The sequence below is a fragment of the Elephas maximus genome, chromosome 5, assembly GCF_024166365.1.
Source record: "Elephas maximus indicus isolate mEleMax1 chromosome 5, mEleMax1 primary haplotype, whole genome shotgun sequence".
Taxonomy (NCBI): domain Eukaryota; kingdom Metazoa; phylum Chordata; class Mammalia; order Proboscidea; family Elephantidae; genus Elephas; species Elephas maximus.
In genome coordinates this window covers 68322130-68348089 of record NC_064823.1, presented here as the reverse complement: position 1 = coordinate 68348089, position 25960 = coordinate 68322130, and the positions used below count along the sequence as shown (strand labels likewise).

Sequence of the window (25960 nt, the reverse complement as noted above, 5' to 3'; positions counted from 1 at the left end):
GGTTATTGAAGAGGTATTTTTACAAATACTGAAAGATTGTAACGACTAACGTAACTTGCTTTTTGGAGCATCAGTAATTCTCCAGCAGATTTGTTTTCAGTTTTGCTTACAGTATCGTGCTCATAAATTTAGGGAGAAGTGAGAGGGAGCAATTACTAATTCATTTATTGGATATTGGGTATCTCCGTAGAAGACGGTTAATGGGCAGGGGGATATTCAGATTTGAGTGTGTTGCCGTTAGGTGCTGTTGAGTCTGTTTTGACCCCTACTGGCCCCATGTGGCGGAGCAGAACTTAGAACTGCCCCCATTGAGTTGATTTTTACTCTTAAGTGACCTCATGTGACAGAGTAGAACTGCCCTGTAGGGTTTTCCAGGCTGTAATCTTTACTGAAGCAGATCAGTAGGTCTTTTCTCTTACTGAGTGGCTAGTTGCGCCGAAGCATTTAGGTGGATTCGAACAAGCAGGCTTTTGGTTAGTAGTGGAGCACTTAACCGTTGTGCCACCAGGACTCCTTGAGTAAGTGTGTACAGGTTAGCAAATGATTCCTTTTAATATTTAGGCTCATCGTAAGCCAGAGTGCCTAGTATTAACGTAAGTTTGAGGAAATGAGTTAACTTTTTTCCCTACTATAACTATAGAAATAAGGTTAAACATACTCTCTAAGCAACATCCTTCCCATTAATTAGTGTGCAGGCAGGCAAAAGAATAAGTTTTGTGTGCCAAGAAGAGAGTGCAATACTAATATAGTTGTTCCTTGGGGGACGGGTTTCAGGACTCCCTGCAGATACCAAAATCCAAGGATGCTCAAGTCCTTGATATAAAATCACATAGCATTGCATGTAGCCTGTGCACATCCTCCCATATACTTTATAGTAATCCCTAGGTTACTTATAATACCTAATACAATGTAAATTCTATTTAAATAGTTGTTATACAGTACTATATTGTTTAGAAAATAACGAGAAGATGGACAGTGCTCAAACAATGAGTACTAGAGAGAGACTTAGGATCTGTGAAATGGTGGGAGGGTACAGCAGGGGGTGCCTACACATCATTTCATTCACGTGAATTCAGTATAGTGCTTAGTGTGAAGCAAATTAAAGTTTTGCTTTTTGGAACTTTTTATTCTCCCATCCGTGGTTGGTTGAATCCAAGATACAGAACCTGCAGATATGGAGGGCCAATTGTAACACCTTTGGACAAAAATATAAGCTAACTGTTGCACTCTTTCAGACAGTTGCTTTGATAGTTTCATACATCTTATGTATTTTTTAGTTCTCGTATAGCACTTCTTATGTGCCTGGCAGTGTTCTGAGTACTTTACAAATATTCATTCATTCAGTATTAACTCACTTAATGGTTAATCATTTATTCTAGATAAGTTAGAGGGTATGGAAGAAAATAATGAATGTGTGCGTATATGTATTTCCCCCCTCTCTCTTTTTTCCCTTTTGTTTGTTTTTGCTTAGACCTTGTCCTCCCTGATTATTAGGGGTGGGGAGTTTAGTTTTGGGGTTGACACCCAATCCCTGTCGTGTGGTAGTTCTGCTTTAAAAGTTTAGAACATGTGAAGATTGAGTTTTGAGATGGTAATGGCTTGGATTAAACTAGTCTCTGTGTTATAATTATAAAACTTCTATTTCCAGGAAAATAAAGCATCTGATAAATAAAACATACCTCTCCCATCTCTCTTTTGTATCATTAGGTAGATTTTCTTATTTATATGCCAGAAGTTTTTAAAGACTGTATTAGACATTGCTTTAAAGTCTACAATGTCTCTCTTCCTGCCCACTCCAGCATGCTCGAAGATGACCTTCAGCTCAGTGACAGTGAGGACAGTGACAGTGAACAAGTAAGTTTTGTACACTCCGTAATATCAGGCAGCCTTTTAAATGAGTCTGACATATCTAAGCTGCTTATCCTAACCTATTTTTTATTCTTTTTCTGATCCTTCTTCTATTGTGAATGCCTAGACCCCAGAGAAGCCTCCTCCTTCCTCATCTGCACCTCCAAGGTACTGTGTGCGGATTTCACCCCCTCTATATATCAGATGTTTGCATTTTTCTACCAAATGGAAAAACAAAGCTTTATTTTGTACTTTCATAGTTTTTTTTTGTGGGAAAGAAGAGGGAGGATTACAGTTAAAGGAAAACCAAAAAATCCAGTTGTTGTTGAATGGATTCTGACTCGTGGAGCCCCCACCCCCATGTGTTTCAGAGTGGAACGGTGCTTCATAGGGTTGTCAGTAGCTGTGGTTTTTCAGAAGTAGATCACCAGGCCTTTCTTCTAGGGCACCTCTGAGTGGATTTGAACCATCAACCTTTCAGTTAGTAGCTGAGTGCTTAACTGTTTGTACCACCCAGAGACTCAAGTTAAAGGAAAGTACCTGTTTAATACATTGGAGCTTAAATTAGCCACAGAGAAGTTGTTAGTCCTATAAAGAGGTAAGAATCCCTCCACCTGCCTACCTACATCCTTGGTGCTGAATATGCATAAAACACTTTCTGTCAGTATTGTTTAACCAGTATTTGAAAAGCTAAACTGAGGATCCCAGTACTTTTAGGAAGATGACAGATTTGATATATCTTTACAAATTGTAAAAGCTGAATTATTTCTAGAATTTGGTTTCCATAGTGCCCCTTTACTTAATTCCGTGGATTTTCAAATTATTTCAGTTACTTTTAAAAATGGCCTTCAGTACATTTTAGTGTGATAGAAAATGACACCTTTTACCTGTAAACAGCTAGCCATATTTTACAAAATGTGATGCTTTAGTGTTTGGAAATGGAAACTATTTGAACTAGTTGCTTTATATCTAGCTGCTGTTCAGATAGACTCCACTCACCAAAATTTAATGATTTAATGCACCAAATACCTGCCCTCCATGGGCAGAGTTAAATTGTACTCTTAGCTTTTCTTCCTTGAGATGGGGCTATCCATTCAGAAAGATTAGCAGTAAAAGCCTCTACCTGTCATACAGCTGATGTTATAGCTAATGTGGAGGAAAACCATGCAGTTATGTGACTCATTCATAAGGTTTGCTTATTTATTTATATACCATTTTGTTCAGTAATTTCTGGTGGGTTATGATGATGCAGAGAGTATGACAAAGTAGCCTAACAAAAAGTATGAGAAAAGAAAAAATTAAAAAAAAAAAAAAAATTGTGGGGATAATTTAGAGGCAGGGGTGACATTGAAAGTTTATACCATTCTGACCATCACTGGCTTAAGTCCTTCAGCTGTTAGTGTAAACAGGGTCACAAACTTGACATAGCATTTTATATGAGGAAATTATGTAGTGGTGTAGTTATTTATTAATTTATTGTTTATTTTAAGATGACCTCAACTAGTGACTTAAATGTATTATTTTTAAACTTAATTTTAGGTAGATGTGGAGGCATTTAAGATTATAGTTAATGATTTAACAACTTTAGCTATTACCATCTAGGGCAAACTTTTAAGATGCTTAAAATTCTGCACGTGTCTGGCAGTGTGATCAATATGTGTTTTCTCAATGACCTACAGTTATTGCCCTATTCTTGAAGCTTGCAGCAGTGAATCTTTACTTCAGCTGGTATTTGGGATTGGCCTAAGCTTTTTCACTCATAAAGAGGGAGCCATTTTATACTTCTGCCAAAGAAGCATGAGTAGCGATTTGCCTTTCAGCTCACTTTCCAAAGGAACACCATTTATATTCAGTAACCTTTGGCTACTATACAGTTAGTTCTCATAGAGGGTATGAGGTAGAATTGAACATACTGGCTTTTCTTTTATAAATGTTCTTTTGGTTATAAGGGGTCAACAAACTTTCTTAAAGGGCCAGATAGTAGATATTTTAGGCTTTACTGACCATATATAGTCTCTATTGCCACTACTCAGCTCTACTGTTGTAGCACAAAAGCAGATATGGACAATACATAAAAGAATGGGCGGCATGTCTTCCAATAAAACTGTATTTAAAAATTCATGCAGCCATCTCAGGCCATGGTTTATGGAACCCTTGTTATAAAGGACTTGATATACCACTTAAATTTTGTATACCTTGAAGTGTTCTTCAGGAGTAAAATTTCATGGGTTTCTCTTTTATGCAGGAATCTTGTGAACTGTTTTAAGGGCTTTTCTCTGCTTTTTTGAGCCACTGTGGGGCCCTCTCTCAGCTGGGTGATATGGTGGTAGTAGGTAATTTTGATTCCCTTCCTTCTGAGTAGGAGAAGCATGGACAGAGTGTGGAGAGGGAAGAAATCCACCTTGCATGGTGTCTTCTAATTTTATCTTTCGGTTGCTTTGCAGTGCTCCCCAGTCGCTTCCAGAACCAGTGGCATCAGCACATTCCAGTAGTGCAGAGTCAGAGAGCACCAGTGACTCAGACAGCTCCTCAGACTCGGAGAGTGAGAGCAGCTCAAGTGACAGCGAAGAGAATGAGCCCCTAGACACTCCGGCTCCTGAGGTACCGTGTCCCCCTCGAGGAGGCAGCCTAAGATGGCAGCATTCTGTCTTTGGGGAGAGTCCCTTGTGGGCCAGGATGGCCACAAGACTGAGAAGTTCTGTCCCACGGGCATTTGGCTGCTCCTGCGCCATGTAGAGCCATCTGTTTCCGTTTACTTATTTCTTACCAAATAGTTGTCAGTAGAGGTTTGGGGGAGATGGCTTTTCTCTCCTGTTTAAAATGATAGGGTTTTCTCTGTTGCTGCTAAAGTTGTTTGGAAGAGCAACTGATTAGGAATGTTTACACACCATTTTCTTTTCCCTTCTTTTGAAAAAGAAAACTTGTTTTCTGTAGGCTGATGTTTTAATATTAATGAGAATTCTTTTTGAAATTTTAGAAATGCATGAATTAAGGAAATCAAAAGGAGGCAGCCTGATTTAGCAGAGGGCAGGAGCGTGAACTAGAAATAAAGTCATCAGGGATTCTATTTTTGAATTACTAAAAGCCGTGCATTGAATTGATGGCAAAGTGATTTTGCCAGGGCTGAGCTTCTTGCTCCTTCTGCCCCATGTAAGCAGGGATGATTGTGTTTGCCTGTCACTCACCCTTGGGAGGTATTGAAAAGATGAACAAACAGATGAGACTGAAAATTCTGAGCACTAAATTTATCTGGAGGACTTATGCTATTTACTAGATTGTTGAGTGCACAAACTTGTTAGTAAGAACTAACAGGGTTGTCATATGCCCTCTAAACTTGGAAGTAGCAATGTAAAAATTGTGCTGCGCAAGAATATTTAATGAAAAGAATTATTCTGGAAGGCATTTTTGATGAATTAGACCACCCCCTAAAATAAAATTTCTTCTGTGTATTTGAAATGGGAATGCCCGGAAATGAGGCTTTATGTTTAAGAAAGCATTAGTATTTTCTTATATTGGTCTCTGCTGTTTGGAAAGCAAGGCATTTCCACTGGAGCGTTAATAGAATACTCTGGAGATCATGTAGTGAGACTTAAGCCTCTATGAGGGTTGAGGGCAGAGGAGGCTGGGAAAATAACTGGGTATCACTTTTTGTTAGATAGGAATTTATGTGTGGCTACTAATTGGTGTTTAAATAATATTTCTATGCCTTGAGAAAAAGGATATTGAATATGCTATGCAGACAAATTGTGTGATTGTTCACATTTAATGTTTATAAGATTTTTGCTTTGTTTCACCTTATTCAGTAAGAAAATCTGCAGGCTTGCTAGACTATTGATATATGGAAAAGAATTTGATTAAATAATATTCCATTCAAATAAAATGGAAATGGTACAGATTTTGGTAAATAATTGAAACTAGAAAAATTTTAGTCTGACGTTTGTATTGATAAAACGTACTTTGTTGCTCAAGAGATTACTGGAATATATTTGGAGACCTCTTAAATGTAAAATAAATGTTCCTATCCTGTATTATTTTATTGTCTCACTAAAAAGGCTTTTATTTGTGCTTGTGTATTTATATGAAAATTCAGGCTTGGTATGGTTTGTATCTTAAGGACTAAAGCTCATCTTCCCCAAGAATATTTTCTCTTTGTTTAGGTTTTAAACCTATAATTTTCCCCCCACAGGTATTTAACTACCCCCCCCAACACTTAAAATAAATATTTGCATTATTGCATATCTTCTGTTTTAGCTGAAAGTAACATGAATTCAGTAATAGGCCATTCCCATTGTCGGCAAGTCAGTTCTGACTCACAGTGACCCTAGAGGGCAGAGTAGAACTACCCCACTGGGTTCCCAAGGAGCGACTGGTGGACTCGAACTGCCAGGCTTTTGGTTAGCTGCTGAATGTTTAACCACTGCACCACCAGTTTTACCTTTCTCACTCATTTCTGTAGTTCTTTTTTTTTTTTTTTTAATGCTGGGCAGTTTGCTTGTATGGCTTCATTTGCAAGTCATCCCATTTTACAAAGTAGTCCCCGTAACTGTATGAGATCTGAACAGCGCTGTACTCGTCCCAGTGGACTGGTGCCTAACTTTGGAACAGCCTCTGCGGATTCTGTTTCAGTGTCTGCTTTATAATGTGAATCAATAACGTAAATCTCAGCTTTTCAAAATATACCGGAAGCATTGCCTTTTTGCCGTCTAAGTAAAGATGAGAGAACATTGTATTCTCAGTTATTCGGAAATCTGCTCTTTTTCCTTATCTGTTCATTGTCCATTCCTTTGATAGTGAACTACCTGTCATTGATTGCTTCTTGGGCCCTTGATAGTTTCTCACAAATTATTTAATCCATCAACCCTACAAAGTTGGTAGCCTTTTTTTTTTTCCTTACAAAGAAGTACTAGAACTAGAATTCGAACACACAGCCATTAGCTCTGAAGCCTGTAGTTTCCCTATTGCACCATGCTGCTGCTTTCTTCTTTTCTCCCCCACCACTCTGCTTTTGAGCTGTTACAGAGCTCAGAACTTCTTAGTCAATACTATAATTCATTTCTAAAATACATTAACTTTTGCCAACTTGAGAGATTAGAGAGGTAAAGGAACAGGGTCAAACATTTATAAAAGCTGTTAATAATAATAATTTGCAGCATTTGATTTGTGCCCGCACTGGGAGGACAGAGCAGGCGTGGGGAAAGACAGAGGAGGAAGTGAAAGGCTAAACCTTGATCCTGTCCAAAACTTAATACACTTAAAATTTATTTTAAAATCTATTTTTAATCAATCCCTATGTAAGAATTTCTCACATATCAACACCCAAATAATACCATACCTTAAAGGATATTACCCATTTTACAACTTGATATGCTCCTTAGGTACAAAAAAGGGATTACTCCCTACCCCTTTCCCTTTCTGGGCACACCAACTCAATTGTGCCCTACCTTTGGGCCATGCACTTCCCTTCTGAACATTCTTAGGACCACAGTGGAAGAAAATACATTTTATTTCTGTAACCAGGACATTCATTTAAGTACTAAAAATGTGTCTTATACTGCCCTGTTTTAGGCAGACAAAAAGCAGATGTTATTTATACCAGGAAAAAAAAAACCCCAGTGCCCTGGCTTGCTTTTTTTGGTTCACTCATGAATACTCTTCTAAAGAGCCTGCCAGTGGTTGGGATGCATTTGTAAACGAAGCGTGTGAATAAGATAGATCCACACCTTTCCTGAAGAAGGATCAAGGGTCTGGCTTTCAGACATGACTGGCAAGTAATGTTATCTCACTTCTTTCCCCAGTCAGTTAACTCCTGGTGTTACCACATCCTCAAGTCTTTGCAGAAAATAATGTTTGACAAGCAGGTGTAGTTACTAATCTATTTACCCTTAACAATCATCGTGTCTTGTTAGACCATTGAATACAGTTTTAGATTACATGTGACGAAACGCCTGGCACCTAACAGTAGTTTTCTTTTTCCCTCTCTTCTTTCCTCCCTCCCTGCCTACCCTGAAATTCAAATGAGAGCACGGTTATAGAGCTGATTTAAGCAAAGGGAGCTTTTAGTATGTTGTAATAAGGAGTAGTGTGGGATAAGCAGAAAAATGACTGATGCAGCCATCTTTCTGGGTGAAGTATGGCCCTATCTACTTCCTTAAAGTTCCTCCTAGTTCTCTGCTTTCAAAATCACACTAAACCCAAAGTACCTTGCTGATTATTTTATTACTTAGCCTTACTCTGGTCCAGAAGCCTTTTACATTATATCTACACCTTGCATGTATTAAGTTTGCATGTTTTTATAAAGTTGAATTACTTGGATTCTAGAATTGAACATATTCCACTGGGAAAATTGTCAGCATTCTGACCCTAAAAAATTGTCTACCCACTGTTGTGGTCTCCTTTCCCATAATCTAATCAGTTATAATACCGTGTAGAATATCTTTCAGTACCTTCCTGGTCTGTTGTGTGTTTGATCTTGTCACTCATACAAACGAACCTGTCAGAAAGGATCTTAAAAAACACATGTAACATGCCAGTGATATACGGCCTTTAAAAATATAGAACCATTACTCATTCTATTAGGTACTGATATTTTTCTATATGATATAAAATTTATAGGCTCAGCAATATATCTACAGGAATGCTCAAATAAATATTCACTATTTTATACGCTGAACAAAAGGTCAGCAGTTCAGATCCACCAGCCACCCCTTGGAAACCCTATGGGGCAGTTCTACTCTGTCCTATAGGGTCTCCGTGAGACGGCACCTAACAACAACACATGTAAGACACTGTAGTGGAACTTGGGAGACTCAGAGGTCTCTGTCATTCTGTCAATAAGATCTCACAGCTAGTTGGAGAGATGTGTTTGGTTGCATTAATAGTTAGTTAGCAACAAGGATTTAAATAACAATTAAGATAACAGTGGCCTTCAGGAACTTTTGTTTATTTGCTGACATCAGTTGTGCAGATAATCCGTGAAATCTCACTGCTTTTAACTGGTGCTCTGGAGCCTGCCTGTGTTTATTAGGGTCATAGGTGCTTGTTCATATTTCAGGCCAGGTTGCCGTTAACAAGAAAATGTGTTTCATAATTGTATATATTTTTTAAAGAATCCAAATGGGACTAGTACTTGGCTAATGTGACCTCACTTGACTCTTTCCATGAAGGTGTAAAATTTGAAAATCAGTATACACTGGTAAACCTGTTGCATGTAAATGTTTATATAACATTTTTAAGTAAATAAAAGAAAGGAAATCAGGTCTTAGCTGTGCTCGAAGAAAAGTTATTTTCAATTGAAATATGTCAGGAACCATAAAGCGTGAAACCCATGGATTATCACTAAGACTGTTTATTCATTAGCCTTCTTCTGAAAATTGTTTATACAAGAATTCTTTTTATTCTTCATTTTTCCCTTATATTCTCTAACAAGATAGTTAAATGTGCCAAAATATGTCATTTTTGTTTAAATTGTGCTATAATTATCATTAAAAAAATTATCGTCGAGTCAATTCTGACTCATAGCAACTCTGTAGGACAGAATACTATTGGCCCATAGGGTTTCCAAGGAGTGGCTGGTGGATTCAAATTGCCAGCCTTTTGGTTAGCAGCCATAGTTCCTAACCACTGTGCAACCAGGGCTCCGTAGTTATCATTAGAACAAAATATTTATATTGTAAAGATTTCTCAGCATTTGTCAGTGGTCTATTATTAGTATCTACCACAATCAAATGCCCATATCACAGAAATTTTGAAGACTTCTTTTAAGAGTTAATCGTCATAGAATTTGACCTATGTTTACCAGCAACCAGTTGTCATGGAGTCATTTCCAACCATGGCAACCCCATGTGTGTCAATGTGGAACTCTGCCTCATAAGAGTTTTCGGTGGCTGATTTTTTGGAAGTAAATTACCAGGCCTTTCTTCCAAGGCATCTCTGGATAGGCTCAAGCCTTCAGCCTTTCCATTAGCAGCCAAGCATGTTAACCATTTGCACCACAAAAGAGCTAAACCAAAACCAAAAACCATACCCATTACCATCAAGTCGATTCTCACTCACAGTGACCCTATAGGACTACTTAGGACTACTTACTGACCTGTAATTAGAGGAGGGTAAATAGGGCCTTCATTCTTTGGTTTTTGAAATAATTGCCTCCTCAGGATAGTCCGGTACAGTTGGATAACTAAGCACAAAAGAATAGGTTATCATCAATAACTAACACTTCTTTTTCCTTATTTTTAGCCAGAGCCACCTACAACAAATAAATGGCAGCTGGACAACTGGCTGACCAAAGTCAACCAACCAGCTGTGCTACCAGAGGGCCTTGGGAGCACAGAGCCACCGCATCGTCACCAGGACAGTAAGGGCAAGGGGAACGGCGACAGCAGCAGCAGCACTAGTCAGGAGCATTCTGAATCCAAAGACCCTGCCCCCAAGAGCTCTAGCAAAACTCTCCGGGTCCCTTCTGAAGGCCCCCACCCTGGCAAGAGAAGCTGTCAGAAGTCTCCCGCACAGCAGGAGCCCCCACAGAGGCAAACTGTTGCAACCAAACAACCCAAAAAACCAGTCAAGGCCTCTGCCCAGGCAGATTTGCAGGCCAGCTTGCAGGTGGAAAGTGAGCCAGGACTTCTTCCTTATGGCTCCAAAGACCAGAATTCCAAAGACAAGCCCAAAGTGAAGACGAAAGGAAGGCCCCGTGCTGGAGAAAACAAAGAGCCCAAACCAGCGGTGCCCACCCCCAGTGAAAGGAAGAAGCACAAGAGCAGCCCTCCTGCCCCCTCCAAGGCGCTCTCAGCCCCTGAACCCACGAAGGACAATGTGGAGGACAGGAGCCCTGAGCACTTCGCTCTTGTTCCCCTGACTCAGAGCCAGGGCCCACCCAGCAGTGGCCGCAGCAGCAGGACTAGTGGCTGCCGACAAGCGGTGGTCGTCCAAGAGGACCGCAGAAAAGACAAACTCCCGTTGCCTTTGAGAGACACCAAGTTGCTTTCACCGCTCAGGGACACTCCTCCCCAAAACAGCTTGATGGTGAAGATAACCCTAGACCTTCTCTCCCGGATACCCCAGCCACCTGGGAAGGGGCGCCGCCAAAAGAAGCTGGAAGATAAACAACCCCCCACAGGGAAGAAGCATGATTCTGAGAAGAGAAACTCAGACAACTCAAGCAAATTGGCCAAAAAGAGGAAGGTGAGTATGTGGAGACTGGCATCCCTCGACAGTGTGTAATGTACCTGCTGTTGGCTTGGGGTTGGCCCTTTGACTGGCTCTTGATTTAAACCCAACTCTGAGTTGTCTCAGGAGAGATTGGAAATCTCCATTTTGATTTTATGTATCCTTTGCTCCTAAGGAGTCTGGACTTTGATAGATGCTTCCCATTCTGTGGTCAGAGACATGAACAAATGCCAAGCTCCTTCATCAGTCTTGCCAGTTTGAAAAAAGATGAGGCATACATTAAAGATGATAGCTTCCTTTAGGGTAACGTAGCCTTTGGGAATAAGTTTTTATTTATTCTGGTGACGTTGGTATTTACCACCTGACCCATTGGGCTTTGTCCTAGAAATTAAGGCCTTCATAAATTGAAATGTGAATTAGTATTCTGAACTACTGAAAGAACTGCTATACCCTAAATTTTACTCCTATAGTACGATCTTTTTAGTACCAATATTACATACTTATTTTATTTTAACAGACCGCCATCTGACACCTCATTATTGTGAAACTACCAGACTCAGAATGTCTGAACTCCATTAATGACTTTTATTAATATAGCAGAACATTACATATAAAAAAAAAAAAAGTTAAAGCTATTTAATGCATGTTTAGGATATCTTTTCGAGTAACGCAGGCTGGAATGTTGTGAAGTATTAAAAATCTATTACAGATTGAAGTTTAGTTTAAGGAATGGACTTAGTTATAATTTTTTAAAATTTGTTCATTATTTAAGACCTTCTCTTACTTGGACATACCGCTATTGTGGATGGTCTCCTTATGTCCTTTATTCTAGACCACTGAACTTTTGAACAATTTTTTGCTTATTCACGATGGTGAGGGATAAGTGAGTTTTTCCTTAGTGGCATTCTCAAGCAAACCTGCCCAAGATTCAGAGACAGGAGCACAGGGGCCACCTTTCTTCTACTGAGAAGAAATAAAAATTTTAACACTCATAGGAGTACATGAAAAACTTTTTACTCAGTTGTGAAGAGAATAACAAATGTAAAAAAGATAATGGAAGCCTGCTGTCATGTTTGTGATTCAGGCGATTACAAGGTTAAAAATACAATGCAACTGTACCAAATAGTATAGGGGGGGCAGGATGTGTATTGCCACCATAGTTAGAGCAGACAGGTAGAGTGGGGTGGGATCTAGCGCTAATTGGTGGTGCTGTTTTATGTAGTAGGAGGTATATTCTCTTGTCAGAAAACTTTAAAAAACTCTGTGTGTGTATATTTTTTAAAGGTACAAAACTTTATGGAGGGAATTGCTAGGAAAAAGCTACCTGCAACTGATATACTGAGAAAACTTTGATTTATTTACCTTCTCCTCCTGGGGAATCTTCAGTCACCTATATCCCATAGTCTTGTATATCCATTCCCCCAACATACTTCATGCTAACCTTATGTATTACCTGAAGCGAGGAGAAGCATCAGCATCTAAAATGCCTAATAACCAAGTGGAAATGTTAGAAATTGGAGAACCTCCAAGATAGTTTTCAGCCCAGTTCATGCCCTAATATGAATCTAGAAGCATTGATTGCAGCTCTAGACAGGGAAACACACAGCCCAAGCAGTGCTCTCCTGGTTCAGAATGAGACTTGGGCCTTCTTCTATAAGCCTGCCCAGCACTTGGCCAAGCTCCTCTAGGGCAGCTCATTTGTCTTTCTGTCTAGAGCATGCAGAAATGATGATTCCCTCATCTTAATCAACTGTAGGATTTCTATAAAGCTCTGGAAGCAGATGGGGGGGATATGGCCCTGGGAACAGTCTGCCTGTCTTATGGAGGATAGTGATGGGATCAGGGTCTGAGCCAGTAGTTCCAAATTCTGGCAACACAGTTCAGACCCCTCTGGAGCCTTTAATACTGATGGCAGGGTACCCTCTCCCCCAGTTGGTGTTTATGAAAGCTTCTCAGGTAATCCCAGTGCCCAGTGGAGCTGAGAACCGCTGGAGCAGAGCCTCACTCCTGGGCCCATGATTAGGCAAAGCTAGTTCTTTGGACAGAGAAATCCCTGATGTCCAGTTTTTAGAGACATCATGGATCTAGGCAACCAGGAATTCCCTTCCTGACATATGTCACTAGTCAAAAACATTGCTAGAAGCTTTCAGATGAATATAAAAATGAGTCAACTACATACGTATTTCACGATCAGAGAATTACTTGTCTTTTTTTTAATTTACTATTGGATCCCGGGTGGGAGATACTGAACTCCTTGGGGTTGTGGAGTCAATTCCAACTTGTAACAACCCTATAGGACAGAGTAGAGCTGCCCCATAGGGCTTTCTGCAGGGGAGCCCTGGTGGTACAGTGGATAAGAGCGACAGCTGCTAACCAAAAGGTTGTCAGTTCAAATCCATTAGCTGCTTCTTGGAAACTCTTATGAGGTGGTTTTCCTCTGACCTTATAGGGTCACTATGAGTTGGAATTGACTTAGACAGCAACAGAAATCTTTCCAGAAGCAGATCACCAGGTCTTTTCTCCTGGGGAGGGGCAGGAGGGTTCAAACTGCTCAACTCTTAACCCCTGTACAAACAGAGCTCCTTCCTTATTGAATTTAATACTGATTTCAGATGCTTCCCTGGCTTTCCACCTTTCCTCCTCAACTCCCTGGCTTTGTTTACTCAGGGCCTCCGTCTGTCTCTAGCCCTCTGACAAGCACAGTTGTTCCCCTGGGTAATCTGGCTTGTGGTCTGGGCCCCCCGGGGCGCAAGGCAAGAGGTTCTTCTTTTTAGGCCTGAGTATTTTCTCCCAAGTGCAAATAGTGAAGACTTGTTTTGCATTTTCTTCTTTTTAAGTGTAAACAATAGAACAAGCTCTCTAAGGACAGGGTCAAAGCATTTAAAGAATGTGCCTGATCCCTCACATTGTAGCATTAAGTGTTTTTATTTTAAACTCCTTTGGAGTCTCTCCCACAATTTAGCAAACATTTCCAGAGGGTTTCCAGATCCTGGAAGACATTTTAGACTTAAAAGGGTGAGAAGAAGATGATCATAAAGAGTTAATGGTGGATATAACAGAAGCCATCAGATGTGGAGCCCATATTGAAATGTACTCATGTTTCTTGCACTTCCAAAAGGAGTGCGGGTAGGGAAACTTTATGAGGAGAAGTAGAGAGAATTGAAGATACGTAGGCATCAGTTCATACTGTACTCCTTACATAAACTTCAGAATCTTTTCAACCTGGTAACAAGATTTTAAAATGCTGTTATATATTTTCTCTTTTTTTTGGTGGGGGAGGGGGGCAGTTTTTGACCTCTTTTACTTTCTTAGTTTTGTGTAAAATTAGTATCCTTTCTTCCCTAAATTTTTTTTCTATTGTACTTTAGATGAAGGTTTACAGAGCAAACTAGTTTCTCATTAAACAGTTAGTATGCATGTTGTTTTATGACATTGGTTAACAACCCCATGACATGTCAACACTCTCCCTTCTCAACCTTGGGTTCCCTATTAGCAGCTTTCCTGTTCCTTCCTGCCTTGTAGTTCTTCCCTCTGGGCGGGTGTGCTCCTTTAGTCTTGTCTTCTTTTATGGGCTTGTCTCATCATTGGCTGAAGGGTGAACCTCGGGAATGACTTCATTACTGAGCTAAAAGGGTGTCCATGAGCCATACTCTTAGGGTTTCTCTGGTCTGTCAGGCCAGTAAGTCTGGGACCCTCTTTTGTGATCCCTGCCAGAGCAGTCAGTGGTGGTAGCCAGACTCCGGCTAGCTGTACTGGACTCAGTTTGGTGGGGGTTGTGCTAGTTGTGGTCCGTTAGTCCTTTGGACTAATCTTTCATTTCTATCTTTAGTTTTCTTCATTGTCCGTTGCTCCCGAAGGGGTGAAACCAGTGGAGTGTCTTAGATGGCTGGTCTCACAGGCTTTTAAGACCCCACATGCTACTCACCAAAGTAGAATGTAGAACATTTTCTTTATAAACTGTGTTATGCCAGTTGAGCTAGATGTACCCCAAGACCAAGGTCCCCACAGCCCTCAGCCCAGCAATTCGGTCTCAGGGAGTTTGGATGTGTCTGTGGAGCTTACATGACCTTGTTTTGTACAAGTTGTGCTGACTTCCCCAGTAATGTGTACTGTCTTACCCATATCTATTGTCTATTTAGTGTTTTTCCCATCTCCACGCCCCCCCCCCCCGCCCCCCGCCGTAAGCATCAAAGATTATTTCTTTTTGTGTGTAAACCTTTTCATGAGTTTTATAGTAGTGGTCTCATACAATATTTGTCCTTTTGTGATTGACTTACTTCATTCAGCATTATGCCCTCCAGATTCATCCATGCTATGAAATGCTTTACAGATTCATCATTGCGTAATACTCCATAGTGTGTATGTACCATAGTTTATCCGTTCATCTGTTGATGGGTAGCTGGGTTGTTTTCATCTTTTTGCTGTTGTGAACAATGCTGCAGTGAACATGAGTGTGCATATGTCTATCGATGTGACGACTTTTATTTCTCTAGGATATATTCCTAGGAATGGAATTGCTGAATCATATGGTATTTCTGTATCTAGCTTTCTAAGGAAGTGCCATATTGTTTTACAAAATGGTTGTATCATTTTGCATTCCCACCAGCGGTGCATAAGAGTTCTGATCTCCCCGCAGCCTCTCCAGTGTTTATTTCCTGTTTTTTTGATTCATGCCAGTAATTAGGGGGATGGGGTGGTCAGATGGTATCTCATTTTGGTTTTGATTTGCATTTCTCGATGGCACTGGGTTTTTGTTTTTAAAGGCTAGTGATGGCAAACATTCCCTCATGCGTCTGTTGGCCACTTGAAAGTTTTCTTTGGTGAAGTGTCTGTTCATTTCCTTTGCCCATTTTTTAATTGGACTATTTGTCTTTTTGTTGTAGAGGTATTGGATATTCTTGTAGTTTTTAGAGATTAGAGTTTTGTCTGATTTGTAATAGCCCCCCCAAATTTCCCAATCTGTAGCTTCTCTTTGGTGAAGTCTTTTTTTTTTTTTTTAAATAATTTTTATTGTGCTTTAAGTGAAAGTTTGCAAATCAAGTCAGTCTCTCACACAAAAACCCATATACACCTTGCTACACACTCCCAATTACTCTCCCCCTAATGAGACAGCCCCGCTGTCTCCCTCCACTCTCTCTTTTCGTGTCCATTTTGCCAGCTTCTAACCGGCTACACCCTCTCATCTCCCCTCCAGGCAGGAGATGCCAGCATAGTCTCAAGTGTCCACCTGATCCAAGAGGCTCACTCCTCACCAGCATCCCTCTCCAACCCATTGCCCAGTCCAGTCCATGTCTGGAGAGTTGGCTTCGGGAATGGTTCCTGTCCTGGGCCAACAGAAGGTCTGGGGGCCATGACCACTGGGGTCCTTCTAGTCTCAGTCAGACCATTAAGTCTGATCTTAAGAGAATCTGGGGTCTGCATCCTGCTGCTCCCCTGCTCCCTCAGGAGTTCTCTGTTGTGTTCCTTGTCAGGGCCATCATCGGTTGTAGCCGGGCACCATCTAGTTCTTCTGGTCTCAGGATGATGTAGTCGCTGGTTCATGTGGCCCTTTCTGTCTCTTGGGCTCGTAATCACCTTGTGTCCTTGGTGTTCTACATTCTCCTTTGATCCAGGTGGGTTGAGACCAATTGATGCATCTTAAGATAGCTGCTTGCTATTGATTTTAAGACCCCAGATGCCACTCTTCAAAGTGGGATGCAGAATGTTTTTTTAATAGATTTTATTATACCAATTGACTTAGGTGTCCCCTGAAACCATGGTCCCCAGACCCCTGCCCCTGCTACGCTGGCCTTAGAAGCATTCATTTTATTCAGGAAACTTCTTTGCTTTTGGTTTAGCCCAATTGTGCTGACTTCCCCTGTATTGTGTGCTGTTTTTCCCTACACCTAAAGTAGTTTTCATCTACTATCTAATTAGTGAGTACCCCTCTCCCACCCTCCCTCCCTTCCCCCTCTTTTAACCACAAAAGAATGTTTTCTTCTCAGTTTAAACTATTTCTCAAGTTCTTGTAATGGTGGTCTTATACAATATTTGTCCTTTTGCAACTGACTGATTTCACTCATTTCCTCATATCTGTTAGCTACTTGAATGTCTTTGGTGAAGTCTTTTGATGAACATTAAGTGTTTAATTTTTAGAAGTTTCCAGTTATCTAGCTTATCTTCTGGAGTTTCTGTGTTGTTGGTTATGGTTTGTATCCTGTTAATGTTGTGTATTAGGACCTTTAATGTTGAGCCTATTTTTTCTTCTATGAACTTTGTACTTTTTGACTTTTATTTTTTCTCTTACATAAATTTTAAGCCACGCTCAACTTCTCTAGATTAGAAGACAAATTGAAGTTGAGGGGTACAATATTAAACACAAGCTGGCCAGTATTATTAGGAGCATTCTAAAAACACATCTGAGATATAGAGAGCTCCATTTGTGAGCCAGGGATTGTTCTAGATACCTATATAGGTAACATCCCATTTTAATTCAGTGATTTTCTAATCCATTTTTCACATAAATTGTCTTAGCATTCATTTGGAAACCCTGGTGGCATAGTGGTTAAGTGCTATGGCTGCTAACCAAAAGGTCAGCAGTTTGAATCCACCAGGTGCTCCTTGGAAACTCTATAGGGGCAGTTCTGCTCTGTCCTATAGGGTCACTATGAGTCGGAATCAACTCGACAGCAACGGGTTTAGCATTCGTTTAGACAAGTTACTGAACAAGGAGTTGGGTATATCTGTTCAAGTCTTTTCCTCTTTTTAAATAGTTTCTTTAGTGACCAGGAAACTTTGATGTTTTTGGAAACAAATTTCAATGTGGTCATTTATGTACGAAATGTGAGTTTTGAGGAGTAGGGAAGGAAGTTATGGAATGTAGTGGGAGAATGTGCATTTTTATTGCCTGAGCACAAGTGATTCATTTCTTCCATCCCATGAAAATCCGACTGCCTTTTCTTGAGTTGTTTTTGCAGGTCAACATCCCTCAGATACTATCCTTCAAAATCAGGGATTTGAAAAGTCATCCTTTGTTATTTCTTAAGGCCACTCAGCATCTAATTTCTTCATGTCTATTAGGTGCCCTGAGAAGAGCCTTATAACATGTGGCAGCTAAGGCTGTTTTAGACCATCTGAGTGCCTGTGTTCCTCACCAAAGAAATAAACAAAAAGCAGATTAACTTTGCTTTTCTGTAGTACTTATCCTAGTGAATCTGTCTTCTCAGCAAGTTCTTGCCCCCGTTGTTGGTGCTATCTTGGACATGGTGTCCGTTGCGTCTTATTGAAGCTCTTCCAGAGGCAGATCACCAGGAAATGCCAGAAGTTCCCAGAGAGCTGTTTCTCCAGTCTTCCTGTGTGTGTTCCAAGCATTACCAAACTTATTTGCTCCCCTTTGGGGGAAGATAATAGTCTTAAAATTGGAGTGCTGAAAGAACCTTAGAGGTCACTTGTTCAGTGTAGAGGAACCCGGATGGCACAGTGTTTAAGAGCTCTGCTGCTAACCAAGAGGTCAGCAGCTCGAATCCACCAGGCTCTCCTTGGAAACCCTGTGGGGCAGTTCTACTCTGTCCTATAGGGTCACTATGAATCAGAATTGATTTGATGGCAACGGGTTGTTCATCGCTACCTTTTATAGATGAGAACCCAGAAAGGTTCTAACATTCCTCCACTGCTTAATAAAAGCAAATCTGGAGCTCAAGTATCCTGACTTCTCCCTGTCCAACGATCTTTCCTTTATTTCACATGTATTTTTGTGTGTACACATGTGTATTAGGGGTTCTCTAGAGAGGCCGAAGATCAGAGTTCAAGATCAGTGTATTGATTCTGGCAGTAACAATTAATTGGGCAGTTACAGTATCATCCTTGGCTCAATTCCTCCATTGCCCCTACCCCAGCTACCAGTGCCCCCATACACTCCTCCTCCATTTGAATTTCCCTTTCAGGTATTCCCTCCCCCATCACAGGCAAGTGCCTAGAAGGTGAGCCATTTGCTTGGTTAGGCACTAGGCCGCCATGGAGGCATTCTCTTCCAGAAACCACCCTGACTTTGCACAGTCCCTTCTCTTCCTTTCATGGTTTTCATTCTTGCCCTTTTGCTCCACTCTGTAGGTGGAGCAGCATTTGGCAGATAATCCATGGCTGCCTGATTCAACAGGTAAAGAAAAGCAAACAAGTCAGTCAGGATCTGGTTGCCAGCCACCAGCCCCCTTTTACTCAAGATGCAGATACCACTGAGACACCCCGAAAGAAAAAAAGAACTTCTGAAACCCACACCCTAGACCAGATGCCCTGAAATGGGGGTGATCTGTGGATAAGCCACAGGGCTAAGGAGACTGCTTTTCCCCACTGAGAAGAGTTCATAGCTCTGAGCTGCTTTTCAAATGGCTTCTTGACCCCCCAAAAATCTAAAGAATGCCATGCCTCCTATTTTTCAAGTAGGTCTTGTTCTTGGAATTCAAGTCTGCCCTTTCTGCCACCCAGCATTGCATGGCACTCTCCTTAATGGCCCTTTCCTAAATCCATCAACTTAAAGTTTTAGTGCTGTCCTGCTTCTAGGGACCTTGGCTGTGTCCCTCAGCTGCTAAACTTAATTTCCATGCTAATTGGCAAGTACTTAATGAGTGCCTGCTCTGGGCAAACCCCTGTCACTGCTGTAGACAGAAGATGACAGGGTTCCAAGTGCAGTGTCCAGAAGAATACTCACCTGAAGCCCACAGGCTTGAACTCAGTAGTCTGGGCAAGCAAAATCGACAGAAGCATATTTTTGTTTTGGAGTATTTACTTTAATGGCTTGCCATTCAACCAGCTTCTGGAATCTGAGCAGCTTCTAAAATGATAAATATCAATATAAAGCATATTACTGCAGTAAGTGCCAACACAGTTGTTAAATACTAACGTTGAATTTAGTACTTGCTGATTTACTGTTTGTTTGCTGTTCCCTTGAGTTAACTGATTGGCACAAACCAGAGTTACAACCGGTTTGTGAGGGTTGACTCGTTGTGAACCTTATTTTCATGTGTGGTTTATGACATCTGCCACTTTGGTTTATAGTCAAGGCTAGCATATCCTAAGCCCAAAAAAATATACAAACAAAAATTAACTCTCATTCCACCCCTGGGGTTTGGTGTTTTCTTTGGGAAGTAACCTTGTAGATGGTTTATGCTTAGTTTTGCCTTGAGTATTTCTCCAGTGTGTCATAACTGCCTGGAAATACCTACCATTTATATATTACTAACCATCTCGTGTACAAGTTAATATCCGTCTGGATATTTTAGCAATTTTTGAGCCTTTTCCCAAGGACAAATTTCCCATCGTCTTACAGTGCTTTCCTGGCCAGCAGAGCCCATTGGGGCCAGCTATGCACAGAAAATTCACTGGACCTCTTGGTGGCAAGGTACCTTGGGTACAGCAGATGCCCAGATAAGCAAGGGGGATTGCCATGTTTAGCCCAGTCATTTCCAATGTGTTCTTTTTCACTCCACCAGTATTAACCATCTCTGACATCATTGCGTGGGAAGTTTGTATTAGGGCTTCCAACCAATTTGATTTGGTTCATCCCACCTGCTGAGAATTTGCATTTCCACCCCAAATATACTGAATTAGAATCTACGTTTTAACAGGATGCCCAGGTGATTGTTATGCCAGCATCATTATCACCTGGGAACTTGTTAGAAAGGCAAACTCTCAGCAGGGGCTCAAACCCAACCTGTTAGAAAGCCCTGGTTTGTGTGCTGTGCAAAGACCCGTTACAAACCCCAGCAGGCTCCTCCTGCCGAGTGCTGGTCCTTCTCACTCCTGAATTCTGCCCTAGTGTTCTGCTCCTGGAACAGCTGCATGGAATTTCCCGCTGTGTTTCAGCAGTGCATTTATGGCATGCTCATCTACATCACATGTTTATCTCCTTATTAGGAGACACATTTTCTCAGATCTTCTGTAATGAATGGGCCATATTTCAGAGCAGCAGATCTGTTTTTATCTTATCTTACCTGCGCATTTTGTAATTCCTTCTTTGCAATGACTACTTTGAAGTTCAGTTTGCAGGTCGCCTCTTAGCAAAGTGTAAAGAATAGCGCTGTTCAGTAGAAATATAGTGTACACCATACATGTCATTTTATATTTTCTGGAAGCTACATTAAAAAGCTAAAAGGGAGAAAAAGTTAAAAAAAAAAAAGTGTAAGTATTTTTAATAATAATTTATTCCAATATATCTAAAATACTATTTCAACATTTAATGAAAGCAAAAAATTATTACATACGGTTTTCTCCCATGGGAGTCTCTGGGTGGTGCAAATGGTTCACACACTTGGCTGCTGACCTAAAGGTTGGTGGTTTGAGACACCACACAGGTACCTTGAAAGAAAATCCTGGTGATCAACTTCTGAAAAATCAGCCGTCGAAAACCCCATGGAGCAGAATACTCTGGCACATTTGGGGTCACCATGAGTCAGAATCACAGCAGTGGAAACTGGTTCTGGTTCTTTGCATGAAGTCTTTGAAGTCACTTCCAGTTTGAACTAGCCGTGTTCGGGTGCTCACCGGACACATGGACACATGGAGCTGTGGCTCCTGGACTGGAGTGTGCAGGACGGGGTGAAATTGAGCCCTCTGGTGCTACAGACCTCCCCATGGCTTTAATTTATCTTTTCTACCCATATTTTCCCTCCTTCTTAATGTTCTGACTTGGCGCGCACACACACCATGAGATTAAAAACAGGTGTCTTTATAAGCTAGCTTAAATGACTCCATTTTTGAAACAAGACAGTACATAAGGTACTAAATAAAGTGTTTTTCTGAAGAAGTCTGTGAAGGGCTGGATGGAAGTGCACACTTAGGCACGTTTGTTTGCAGAATGGCCGGAGAAGGAAGAGAATGTTTTTCAGTTTCTCCTTCTTATGAGAGGGGCCAGGACGCTAATTAGCATTTGGGCAGAGCTCGAGCCTATAACATCTTAATTTATTCATTTTTCTTGGATGAATTCAGGGAACGAGGGACAGACAGTGGTGAAAACTGGGGCCTCCCACAGCCAGTTAATATGAATCATTTTCTGTTCCTTTTAGGCTTTTAGAGAGAATTTCAGGTTTTTTAGGGATTGTCCTAGATTGACTGGTGGTGTCCCAGATTCTAATGCAGTGAACTGACAGTCGGAGGAGTTTAGTTCTAAATGTGCACCAGAGTTAATTGAAGGACTCCCACTAATCACTTCACTGTCACTTACTAGAGAATATGTAGGCCTTTTCTTCCCATAGTGCAGTTACTGTGCCCAGACCACTAGGAGCTCTGACGTCCTAAGTCTACATGTTAGACTTATTTCGAAGTTGGGGTAAATGTTGACAAGTAAAGACACAAGAACATAAAAAAAGAATTTAGAGGAATTCTGAAGATTTGTTAGTTCCTTTAAAGCATTTTTGTTGATATAAAGGAGCCCCGGTGATGTAGTGGTTAAGTGCTCGGCTGCCAACCGAAAGGTCAGCGGTTCAAACCCACCAGCTCCTCTACAGGAGAAAGATGTGACAGGCTGTTTCCGTAAAGATCTACAGCCTTGGAAACCTTATGGGGCAGTTCTCTGTCCAGCAGCGCTGCTATGGCTGATTGACTTGATGGCAATGAGTTTTTGTTGCGGTTGGTTTGGTTAACATAAATGGGTGCGCTTCAGGTACTTAATAAGTCCTGTAGAGTTAAGATTTCCCTTCCTCTTTTAATCCCCCCTGAATCATATATCAATTTTTTTGAAAAATAAAAGCGTATCTGCACATATACAAAGATAGTATTTTTTAAAAAGGTAATTGTATCAGTGGAGAATCCTAAAGCAACTATTTTAATTTTGTTGTACATCTTTCCAGTTCTTTCTATGAGATATACGGACGGAAGATTTTATACTGGTTTCTTTTTCAACAATACAAATTATTTTTCATTAGAAAGCTTTAAGTAATCCATACTTAATCGTATACAAATAATAAATTAGTGACTGTAAGTGGGTGGTTCTTTTGAAAGAAAGGTGGAAATGTACTCGTAATATCACCCCATGCATTATTTGTTGTGAATATACACATTTTATCCTTAGAAAAATTCCAATGATGGTAGATGTCTACTACATATTCTTGTTGTCAGCTATTACTGTAGACATCCTCCTGTTCGTGGGTATGAAGGATTGTCTTTTTCTATGGACATTTATTACTAGTACGTGTGTTGTGTGTGTGTAGATGTCATGAACAGCCTAATTACTCCCATTGCCTTTGTTGTATTCTTTTTCTATTTTCCTTGTACAGTTATGTAACTGTTTTGTTTGTTATACTGTAATCACAGGGTGAAGCAGAAAGAGACCATGATAGCAAGAAAATCAAACTGGAAAAAGAAACCAAATCACAGCCATCATCTTCATCTTCATCCTCCCATAAAGAATCTGCTAAAACAAGGTGAGTGTAGAGATTTCAACCATGGAAATTTTCCTAACACCTGACTTTATTTTTCTTTCTAGAGGAGTGTGTTCCTAAAAATTACATCTAATAAGGAAGGTGCTGTTATTATCTCTTCTTTGCAGATAAGGAAACAGGCACAGAAAGATATAATGGCTTGCTTAAGGTCACAGAATTTTTAGTGGGTACAGCCAGCTTTTGGATTCCAGGAGCCTGGCTTTTTCTTTTCAGAGCTGAGTGAGAATTTGATCTGTAGGGCTGCTCGCCTGGCTGTGGCTGGGAAGAGGAATGGCAGGTGAGAGGTGGTAGTGCCAGAAAGTTGTGAAGATAAAAAGCGGCTGTTGTTTACTCTCTGATTTATTCAAGAAATTGCTTCACAAAATGACTTGACAAAAACAAACACAGTGTTTCCATGTAGGAACTGACAGAGAGAGAGGAGTCAGAAGTGAAGGTGGCAGCTGGGCTTGACTATTCTCAGGGAAAGGTTCACGTGGGGAGCAGCTGATGCAAGACCTACTTAGGGAAATTTAGCACTATTGGAAGACTCTGCAAACTTATTGAAAAGGCATACAACCACAACCTCAGATAGGGCATCAAAAAGTCCCTGAAATTTAGCTTTCCTACAAACATATTTTATGCTCTGTGATATCTTGATCTGTTGTACCAGCAGCCGCCTGCCCTTATAACTAAACTAAGCTGTGTGATCGCGTTCTACCTCAACTTCATTTTGTATGATGTTTCACTCCAGAACGCCTAGGCCCTCATCTGAGCCCTCAAAGAAGGAAATGCTTCCTCCACCACCTGTGTCATCATCATCCTCATCCTCCCAGAAGCCAGCCAAGCCTGCACACAAGAGGCCAAGGCAGGAAGCAGACACCTGTGGCCAGGACCCTCCCAAAAGTGCCAGTAGTACCAAGAGCAACCACAAAGACTCTTCCATTTTCAAGCACAGAAAAGTAGATGGGAAGGGACCTGGAAGCTCTATAGAACACAAAGTAAGTGGGGGAAACTGTAACTGTGTAAAATGGAATGTTTTGGTGTATCTTTGCCTTAAATTCTCAAATCAGGTTACACGTCCCTAATTACGGTAATTCAGAACTATTCATCACTTTTAATAATGCAATAATTAGTTGCTTGTATTTGAAATTCTACCTTTGGGGGAGAATAAAAGAATATTACATAAAATTTTAGGTGTCAGTTTATTCTTAAAGGAAGTGATTCAAAGTGAAAAATAAGAGGCTTTTTATACTAATTTTCTGTCAGGTGTTTTCACAGTAAGAAATGGCTGCCCTGTTAGTTATTGGTTTGAATATTTACTCTCAACATTTATTATTAGTTATAATGGGAAAAATTATCTACTTTCTCAAATACAAATTTTCTCTCTTCCTGTTAACATTGTGTGTGTGTGTGTGTGTGTGTGTTGACTAAGAGAGCATATATACCCTGTTTGCCTTTGTTGATGATGTTTTCTCTTGGACTTTCTTGTCTCATGCAGTAGCCCTCCCAACCCTTATCCGAGGTTTTGCTTTCTCCAGTTTCAGTTATTCACGGCCCACTACAGTTCAAAATTGTTAAAGGGATAGCGTGATCAAATCTCATGCCTTCTCACTCAATCCCACCTGGGGACCACATTCACATAACTTTAATTACAGTGTGTTATTATGCTTGTTCTATTTTATTATTATGTATTGTTAATGTCTTACCGTGCCTAATTTATAAGTTAAACTATCATAGGTATATATGTATAAGTTGAAACATAGTATATATAGGGGTTCGGTACTATCCACCGTTTCAGGTATCTGCTGGCGGGGCGGGTCTTGGAACGTATCCGCCTCAGATAAGGGGGCACTCCTGTATCTTTTTGAGTCCCCAGTTTAATAAGAACCTACAGCTTCAACTTCATTTGTGTCTGTAGCTGGGAAAATGGTTGACAGAGCTAAATTGTGCAATGTTTGATTTCCTCTTTTTTTGAATTATTATTTTGCAGTAATTACGAGGGATGGTACTTTTCGGACAATGATCTTAAACGTTAGAGTGTAATCTGTCTAGTGATTTTTTTTTAAGGGATCTGCGGGAGATACTGCAAATCCTTTTCCAGTGCCTTCGTTGCCAAATGGTAACTCTAAATCAGGGAAGCCTCAAGTCAAGTTTGACAAGTAAGACTTCGGATATTTTTCTCCCATTTCTTTCTTCTCCTCGCCCCTCCCCTTTCCTCTCCCCTCTTCATTATCCCCCTGCTCAGCTTCTCTCATGCCTCTCCCCTGTCCTTTTTTGCATGCTTTTTTATTCTTCTTAGATCATCTTGCCCCCAGGCTAGTATTTTGAGGCTCTTTATAACCTACCCCGGATTTTTCATCTTCTCTTTCAGACAACAAGCAGATTTTCACATGAAGGAGGCCAAAAAGTTGAAGTGCAAAGCAGACTCGATGGTCAGTCTTGGCTTTTTAACCCTTTGATAAAATGTTTTCTGATAAGAATTTTTGTAGCCTGACCCTACAGTATGCCGTATCACTGAATGTGATGTGTCAGCAGGAGGGAGGAGTGTGTGGGGCCTA

The 25960-nt window shown here is 40.7% G+C and overlaps 1 protein-coding gene across 7 annotated transcripts in view; it reads left to right on the top strand.

Annotated features, from left to right (window-relative positions):
* AFF1 (ALF transcription elongation factor 1) overlaps nucleotides 1-25960 on the top strand; it is a 227247-nt gene that overhangs the window by 181510 nt on the left and 19777 nt on the right. For all 7 annotated transcript variants that reach the window (XM_049885769.1, XM_049885768.1, XM_049885770.1 and 4 more), the window contains 8 exons: nucleotides 1800-1854; nucleotides 1976-2016; nucleotides 4293-4449; nucleotides 10084-11028; nucleotides 23296-23405; nucleotides 24154-24400; nucleotides 25470-25561; nucleotides 25774-25834. In XM_049885769.1, coding sequence (XP_049741726.1) covers nucleotides 1800-1854; nucleotides 1976-2016; nucleotides 4293-4449; nucleotides 10084-11028; nucleotides 23296-23405; nucleotides 24154-24400; nucleotides 25470-25561; nucleotides 25774-25834 — 1708 coding nt within the window. The remainder of the gene's footprint in view (nucleotides 1-1799; nucleotides 1855-1975; nucleotides 2017-4292; nucleotides 4450-10083; nucleotides 11029-23295; nucleotides 23406-24153; nucleotides 24401-25469; nucleotides 25562-25773; nucleotides 25835-25960) is intronic.